Source organism: Mangifera indica, chromosome 1 (assembly GCF_011075055.1).
Source record: "Mangifera indica cultivar Alphonso chromosome 1, CATAS_Mindica_2.1, whole genome shotgun sequence".
NCBI lineage: Eukaryota > Viridiplantae > Streptophyta > Magnoliopsida > Sapindales > Anacardiaceae > Mangifera > Mangifera indica.
The window spans coordinates 2,307,738-2,317,259 of NC_058137.1; the positions used below are offsets into that span (position 1 = coordinate 2,307,738).

The window sequence follows — 9,522 nt, forward strand, 5'->3', positions numbered from 1 at the left end:
TCATGACTTTTCAACTTTTTTTTTTTTTAATTAATTCATCACAAAACCAATGAGTCGAACTAAATCTTAAAGTTGACTAATGTAGATTTGAGTTGACTTAAATTTACCCTTATTAAAATTTAGTTGGACTCAAATTTAATCTTTTTTTAATGAAAAAAAAAACCTAATGATAAGTTTAAACATTTTATAAAATGTAATGAATAATTTCTAATGCCTCTAGAAAATTGCTGAAAATCTCTAAAATTTAGACAAAAAAACAGATACTATGTCAAAAGAAAAGATTATGAGTGAAAAAAGTTACAGTAATTATATTTAAATTGATTGGTTTACTTGTTTCCTATTTAAAACAACTCTTTTAATTTCTAATTGACCTTATAATTAAAGAAAATATGATCATAAAAGGTAATTTAAGGCATCATAATTGAAGGAAGTATGATCATAAAAGGAATTTTAACTGGCCTAGTTCATACTTTGCTGTGTCCTCGCTGTTAGGTGCCCTAACCCAACGGTGTAATGTAATGTATCACTTATTTTATTTCGACAAGGAGAAGGTGATGTCGCCAAGGACCAAACGGTGTCGCTTTTCATGCTATTAAATTCAACACGCCCTCGTTTCATTTAACAGAGTCTGTGGATTGATGAATTCAACATCAGTCGTCCGATCAAAACAGATCTATGTACGTAAATTGTCGAACGGTTGGGAGATGAAACCCCTGTAACTTATCTGTGGAATCAGCTCCTGCCGATTAAATTTTTTTTTCAACGGCGGACCAGTGCTGACGTATCAGAGACCCTTCCCTCCCTCCTCATTTCTCTCATCTCCTCTGATCATTATTTTCGTTTCTCTCTGATCTGGTACTTCTTTTATTTTCTTTCCCTTCTGTTCATCATTTTATTTGTTTTATTTTATAATAATTTTTTCTGTAAAATTTTGAATTCAAGCATTTTTTATTTGTTATTTTCGTGGAGGCCTTCCCTTCCCATTGGGGTTTTAATTTATTAATATATTTATCTATTTATTTATTTTAGATTGTGAGATTTTTTTAATTTCCATGGCTGCTCCACCTGCAAGAGCCCGAGCTGATTACGATTTACTCATAAAGCTCCTCCTGATCGGCGATAGCGGTACGATTTTACATTTCTTCCTCTATGTGCTTGTTCATTATCGTGTTTTGAAATGTGATCTCGTTTTATTATCTGTTAGAAAATTTCAATGAAAAATGATTTATATTATTTCAGTGCTTAAAGTTTTATTTAAGTCTGTAATTTCTTAATATTATATTTGTCGACGTTATATATAGGTTGAAAATGTGTACGATTAAATTAGATCTAGATTAATGCATTGTCGGTAGAATTCAATTGATCTTTAACTTGAGGTGATGACATTTGTTTGACTGTACATTTCTCGAAACCTGGCTTTACAATTGATTTTGTGTCTTGATAGGTTGTTGGAATTATTGATGTATCGAACCCACATTTAGGTCTTGATATGTCCAATTTCTTTTTAATTATTTTCTCGTTGCATTAGTCGTTTTCTTTTGTTTAATTTTTTTCTTCTTGTTTGGTCATGTTGCAATTAATCTGTCTACTACTGGGTTACTCTCTATTGTAGCTGTCAACTGCATTGATTGTAATTAAAAAATGATATTGGAAGTTTGGATAGCGAATTGATTGCTTCTCTTTTTGTGTTATGGGAGTTGGTAGGAGTTGGCAAGAGTTGCCTCCTATTGCGTTTCTCTGATGGGTCCTTTACCACCAGTTTTATTACAACAATTGGGTAGGTGTCTTATAAATTAAAATCAATATGCCTTGTTTTAAAATTTATCGTACAGACTTCTTGCGATCTCACCTGGTTGTATTTACTTTGACAGAATTGATTTTAAGATAAGGACAATAGAGCTTGATGGAAAAAGAATTAAACTACAAATTTGGGATACCGCTGGTCAAGAGCGGTTTCGAACAATTACTACAGGTCAGTGTTGTGTGTCCATGGTGTTGCTGAGAGAAGTAGAAAATAAAATGGTATTTGTTGTATTAAATTTTATCTTTCGTCCATCTAAGGCACAATCTAGGTAATGAATTTGATGCTGTATCTGCCTTAATGTGTTTTCCTTGTAAAAGTTTCTATGATATTAGTATGAATTATATTGTTAAACTTTTGAATTTAATGAAAGAGTTCATTTCTTGGTACATGCATGAAGTGACGAATTTACCTGTTTCCATGTCTAATGAAACAGCATATCCTTTCTAGGAGGTATTCCATTTTGTATTTTGATAAATATTGCTTGAAGTTTGTAATTTGAATTTCCTCAAAGAATATTAGACGGAGGGCTTAAATTATCCTTGGTGTGACCTGTGGTGAATTGGGAGAGAAAGACTCACCGTGCTATCTAGATATGATGTCAAGTAACTTGAGCCTTTTATATTGGAAGGATATAAAATGATAAAAGATGATGTTGAAAATATATGGATCTAAGTCAATGGATATATTTCTCACTAACACTTGGATAAACTTGTTGATAAGGTTTGTTTTGCAAACATAATAAAATGTCTTTTGCAGCTTCAGTGTTATTGGCATATTACCAATTTCTTTGTATATGTTTTTGACTGGTCTTTAGGTGTGGTTTTTAAAGGCTTTAACATCATCTATTTTATGAATATATATATTTTTTACTACATATTTTCATATTATTTTTTATGTATGTTTAAACTTGTTGCTGTATGGAAATCTGTAATGGTTACTAGGGTTAGGATTTTTATTGGATTGTAGGTTTCTTTAATAAGATCTATCTGAGTGTGCAGCTTTTGATGAGCTGGCGATCCTCTGCATGTTGATAGCTGTATTTTTCTTCTGAAGATGTCCTGGAAATTTTGCTCTTCTTTTCTTTATCTCTCTCCTTGTATAACTAGATGTTACTGTTGAATTTTTTGCATCCTTGTATTTAGGATCAAACTTACATGCATAATATTTGTGTTTCTGCAGCTTATTATCGTGGAGCCATGGGAATTTTGCTGGTTTACGATGTCACAGATGAATCATCTTTCAACAGTAATTGCTTCCTTCATTTTAGCATCAGAAGTTTAGATTTCTGTTATTAGGTTTGATCTATCTTCTTTTTTGATTGGATGTCTGGATCCAACTGCTGTATTTCAATCAAAATTCATACGTGGTAGGGGAACTAAGGATGATATAAATGCTACATTTGCATGGGGAAAATCTTTCTTTTGTTATTTGGAGATTCTCTTTTATGGACGGTGTCATTCTTTCTCGTTTATGGCCAGTTTCTGTAAACTGATTTCTTCTCATGATTAGACATCAGGAATTGGATCCGTAACATTGAACAGCATGCTTCTGACAATGTGAACAAGATTCTGGTGGGTAACAAGGCCGACATGGATGAAAGCAAAAGGGTATGTTCTCCCTCTCTCTCTTCTTGTTCATTTGTCTGTTGTAATCTTTGTTGTGAACTTAACAAGAAACAATTTTCCAGGCTGTACCCACCTCAAAGGGCCAAGCTCTTGCTGATGAGTATGGCATCAAGTTCTTTGAGACTGTATGTAATTTTCCTTAATGATTCCCAAAATGGTCATGTAAAAAGTTCATTGTTTGCTGAAGGTGTCTTTGTTATACAGAGTGCAAAGACCAACTTGAATGTGGAGGAGGTTTTCTTTTCAATAGCAAGGGACATTAAACAAAGGCTTGCTGATACTGACTCAAAGGCAGAGGTATGCAAATTTCTCATTTGTTTTCGTTGTAAGTAAAATTTTTAACTTAGAAGGCTATCATTGTTGCTAGATATTTGTAATTCACTGTGGTTTCTGCTGGTTGTGGTTCTTCTTATAAGTGTATCTTGTCATGTATTGATGATTTATTTATTGGATTTTGCAGCCTCAGTCACTCAAAATTAGCCAACATGATCAAGCAGGTGGTGCTGCTGAAGCTGCCCCAAAATCATCTTGCTGCGGTTCGTAAGCAAGCAAAATCTGGAATCTGTGCCACTGAGATGACATGGGTACATTATCGAACTGACCATTTTGGTTGGGAAAGCTGATTTTGTTACAAATATTTCATTGGTGCTTGTATTGTTCTATCATTATTTTACAACAACTACACGTTTTCTTGTGGAGGATAGATCATCTGTGTTTTGCATAATTAATTATATTATATTAGTCTCTTTATCCTTCTTCAACCATGTAACTCCAGTTCAATCTATCTTTTTTTATTTTTTTTGACATTGGGATTAGAGAAGAAGCCATCTTTCTCTCATATGACCTATTTTTATGGCTTTGGCGATATTTGATGGCTGTAATTAGGTTTTGATCAGGCGGTTTCGATTGGAACAATTTCTGTCAACTTTAAGCAATTTGCAGAAAGTCGTCCAGTCTAGATGGACTCCCTCAGTATATGAAGTGCAAATATCTTCATTGAGAGTTATTGGAGTAGAGGGTTAAGAGGGTGGGTGGAGCCCCCTTGCAAAGGTCACACTACCTGATCAGCAGGCAGGCGTTAAAGGGAGGCCACCGCTTGCGAGGGATGTGGGGGTGAAGCCCTTCAAACGAAAATTCGAAACTTTGATTATTATTCAGGACTGACAACATAGGAAGTGAAATTCTTTTCTAAACGTCAAATCACTTTTACCCTATACCCCCATAGAAGAAAAATATCACACAAATCCCGGTAAGCGACGTGCCCATATTTGTCCCACAAAACCTCAAAAGGCCTATCAAAAAAGGCCAAAGGACTATTTCCCACCTAAAGTATTTTCTAAGGTCAAATTCTCGTCTTTAACTTTGAAAATCTCATTTATTCACTCATAAACAGTTAAAATTAACAGAATTCTAATTCCTAAAAATTTTATTTCTTTTTTTCCTCCTAAACTTTAAAAGCTAATCATTTTTCTTATAGATAAAATTTTAAAAAATGACATTTCTCTCCTAAGGTGTAGTTTTCAAGCTCCGACGTCATTTCCAATATCATTGTTGGTAGTCTCTCCCTCTCGTGATCTCTCTTCTCTTAGTTAGACACTAGATTGATGTCGAATCAAACTGAGGAGACGAAGACGAAGATTTCATCTTTATCTGGGGAGATAAAGGGCTTCACCAAATTTTATTTATTTTTCCCCTCTAAACCCTAAAAACCAATCATTTTTCCTATAAAAAAAGTTTTAAAAAATGATATTTCTCCCTTAGGGTGTAGTTTTCAAACTCCAATATCATCTTCAACGCCATTGTCAGTGGTCTCTTCTTCCAAAAGTTTATTTTCTCTCTGACGATCTCTCTCCTCTCAGCTGGACGTTAGATCGATGTCGAATCAAACTAGGAAGACAAAGATGAAAATCTTGACTTCATTTGGGAAAACGAAGCTCTTCGTCTCCCCAGCTTGATTTGATGCCGATTCGATATTCAATTGAGAGAAGAGAGATTGTCAGAGGGAGATAAAGTTTTGGGAGGGAGAGATTGTTGGTAATAATATCAAAGTTTGAAAACTAAACCTTAGAGGGGAAAATATTATTTTTTTAAATTTTGCCTATAAAAAAATAGTTAGTTTTTAGGGTTTTAGTGAGAAAAAAAGATTAAATTTTAATTTATTTTTAATATTATAAATAAAATGATGATTTTATCTTTGAAACTAACAGATTTAACCCTTTATAAATAGGTGTTTAGGATTTTCAAAATTAAAAAATGAAAACTTGAGTTTAGAACACACTATAGATGGTAAATGGGCTTTGGCCATCAAAAAATTATTTTTACCCCTTTGTTGAATAGTGTTGACAGGTGTGATTTGCCCAATCACGCTTACCACTGAGTTTTTCAAAATTTTATGTTGAATATATTTTTATTTATAAAAAATGACATTATAATTTTTTATAAATCAATTTTTATAAACATAATAAACACTAAAAAAATGAACACCAAACTCAAAGATACTCTCATTTAACATTTTATGTTAAGTCCGGAATCTATTTACAATAAGTTTTAGTTTGATAACTGTGATTTTTTTTTTGAAATTCCTCTCAATGCATCTGATTTATAAGTTGAATATGATTGTGTTTGTTATAAAAAAATAGTATTATATACATAAACAATAAATATAAACTTATATATAAATAATAATATGTTATTATATAATTACTTATTATTTTATCTCTAATTCAAAATTATCTAATTAAATGTTAACATGTCAATATTTATACACAAATTTATACTCATTATTTGCATATATTATTTTATTGATTGTAAAAGGCCAAGAAGACTATTTCCCACCCAAGGTATGTTGCATCCCCAAGTTTTTCCCTTTTAACTTTGAAAATCTCAAATACCCACCTATGAGTAGTTAAAATTAACGGTAATAAGGGTAAAATCGTTATTTTATCTATAATATTAAAAATAAACTAAAATATAATCTTTTTTTATCTCTCTAAACTTTGACGAAGCTCTTCGTCTTCCTAGAGGTCTTCTTCTGGGAAGATGATTGTCTTTCTAGACGAAGACGACAGTTTTGTCTTCATCTGGGAGGACGTAGAGCTTTGTTTTTCCTGACAAAACTGTTCGTCTTCCATGACTCCTCCAACATCATTCGGGCTTTCAAATAGGAGGAGAGAAACCGTAGGAGAGAGAGGAGGCTTTGAGAGAGAGAGGCCGCTGACAATGACATCAGAGATCTAGAAACGAAACCCTAGAGAAAAACTGTTATTTTTTAAAACTTAGGCTGGGAAAAAATTTTAAGAGGTTAGAGTTTCGTTAATTTTCACTACTCATGAGTGGATATTTAAGATTTTTAAAGTTAAAAGAGAAAAATTTAAGAATACAGTATACCTTGGGTGGGAAATAGTCCTTTGGCCATTGCAAAATATTCTTTATATACAGGGGTAAAATCATTCAATCCTGTTTGAAGGGTTCCATCCATACGATATCTAGAATAATGATTAAAATCGTATATACCCATAAAATGGTTATTTAATTAATTATTCTATAATTAAAATTATTTAAAATTTGAATAAATTTTATCAAATAATTATATCCATATTCAATATCCTTACTTAAATAAGAATTTAACTTAAAAAGCTCAACAATGTAATGGTACATAATCTAAAAAAATATAAAAATAAATTAATTCAACGATTATAAATTAACAATAAAATAATATCTCATCATTATTGAAAGATATGGTTACTCTGTAGAAATTCAAAGATTTTATTAAAAAAATGCTATAATATTACCTAATTCAAAAATAATAATAATAATTTATTATTAAGCATAAAAATGTAAGAGGCATGATAATCTTATCTTATTGGTCTCTATTACAAGGATGCAACTTTAAATATTAAAAATTTTTACAGTAACATTAAACGCCCTCTGTTTTCCATCTGCGTGGCTCAGGCATTCGGAGAAAGTTACATCCATCAAAGAAAGCACTACTTTCTTTGAGTCTGACTGTATCATCATCATCCAAAAATTATCTAATTATGTGGGGAACATTCACTGTTTGCCGACGTCGGTTTTAAAAATTAATGGTGAAGTTGCCGGTGGTTCAACTTCAGAAAAGCATAAAACTACAAACTATGGTAAAGTGTAGTGGGATTTCAGGGCCCAATCACAGTTCAGCTTTGACCAGAGACTGAGCTTTGGGAGATACTCAGGAATATTTCTTGCTTTTTCTCTGTTTTGGGCAATGCATATGGTTGTTTGTTTCTTGAGAAAAGTTGAACATCGCCTTTAATAATGCAATCTGTTTTTGGAAAAAGAGGTGTAAAGGTAGTGGACCGACTGCTGTATGACACTTCCCTTATAAATTGGATACCATTTAATTGAAGTAAATTACAAGAATACGCCTGTTTATAAGAGTCTTCTCTACTTTTGGACTGGTTTGAAATGACAAACAAGCCATGGGTTCTGCTTTTTTGCTAGGGCTAGATCCTAATGGCATTAACTCAGTTTTGAGATCAGCCTGACTCAATTTAATTTAATTCAAATTTATTTAAGACAAACTTGAACCCAATTCAAATTAGGAGGATCAATTCATTTATAAAATTAAGTTAGATTCAAATTAAAAAGAGTTTAATTCAACTCAGAAGTCATATGGATAATTTGATTCAATTTAAATTTAATTTATAATTCGATTAAAATTATGCTAAGTAATCATTAAAATTATTTATTATTAGGTAAAATAAACCATTAATTCAAATCATAAACTTGTATCAAATTTCAAACTTTGGGATTGCACAACACAAACTTTTTTTTTACCTCAACCAAACTCAAGACAAGGGATTCTCAAGCTTGGCTCAGTTGCTATCGCCTCTAGTTTTTGCCCATTAAAAGATTCAACCATACACGTTTCAAATTGAAGCAATTAAATACATAATTAATAAAACGGAAACTATAACTTAATACTCTAAAGTAATTTTACTCTCAATTGGATCTCTTGCATTTGCAAAACTTTTCTTTTAGTAGAAAAATATATACTTACAAGATTAATTTTGGTTGTCTTTCAAAAATTGGGTTCACAGGAGGTGTGAATCCATCGGCACATATACATAATTGAAGTTGTTTAATAATATTGACAAAATACCAAATCAGTTAAAAAGGTATAACAAATTAAGTTAGAGGACATGATAGCTCCAAATCAATTAGACTATGAAAATTTTGGACAACTAGAAGAATTAGTCATTTGTTTAAAGCCTTTCTTCCATTTGGTGCTTTGACCTGAACTAAATTGGCGTGAACTACAGAGAGTTTGACTCAGTTTAACTCGCGAGCTAAACAATGACTTGATTGGTTTAAGTTAAACTCGTAGTTCGATTCGAATCATGTTATACAATTGTCAAAACCATATCGTTTTATCAAATAGATGCAAACTTGAGTTACGAATTCAAAACATAAACTTGAAACAAACTTCAAACTTCAAATTTAGAAATTAAGAAAAACTCAAACAACTCTTAACTCTGATCCAACGAACTTAAGTGGTCTCATTTTTATTCAAACTAAACTCAAATTAGAAAATGTTCAGTTCTTGCCCAGCCCTATAGTCTTCCACTAACTAGGACACGTAAGGCAAAAGCCTAAATTAATCCTTTCGAAATGTTTTAATATTGATTCAGCAAAATCAGCACTAGACGGGAAATCCCTATTGCTAAATGCCTAAATTTAATAATAAGAAAAAACAAACGAAAAATATGCATAAAAGTGAGGCCACTACACCTGGGACTCTCAAGTGTAATATTATAGTTAAAAGCACTGGCATCCACAGATTCCTCAAAATGGAGCAATAATTGTAAGATGACCCAAATAGGTACACATAAATTTGATGACAAGGTCCAATAATTATGCTAGAAACATCAGTGGAGTCTGGCTCTGAAATTGAAAAAAAAAAAAAGGAATAATAATGCGAATTAAAAATTAAGAGAAGAAGCCCCTTATAAATATGTGGTAACACGTTACCATTAGTCCTCCTCATAAGCTCATTACAAAATCAGGGCTTCAGGATTTTGAGATAAGAAGATTCAAAGAGAGGATTTATACAGG

The 9,522-nt window shown here is 32.0% G+C and overlaps 1 protein-coding gene across 1 annotated transcript; it reads left to right on the plus strand.

Annotated features, from left to right (window-relative positions):
- The first annotated feature begins 652 nt into the window (after positions 1-652).
- On the plus strand, positions 653-4,190 carry LOC123194414 (ras-related protein RABE1c-like). The gene is made up of 9 exons (XM_044607607.1): positions 653-855; positions 1,030-1,125; positions 1,705-1,777; positions 1,872-1,972; positions 2,984-3,049; positions 3,314-3,411; positions 3,492-3,554; positions 3,634-3,726; positions 3,890-4,190. The coding sequence occupies exons 2-9, from the start codon at positions 1,053-1,055 to the stop codon at positions 3,971-3,973; spliced, it is 651 nt and encodes a 216-aa protein (XP_044463542.1). The 5' UTR covers positions 653-855; positions 1,030-1,052; the 3' UTR covers positions 3,974-4,190.
- The last annotated feature ends 5,332 nt before the right edge of the window (positions 4,191-9,522 follow it).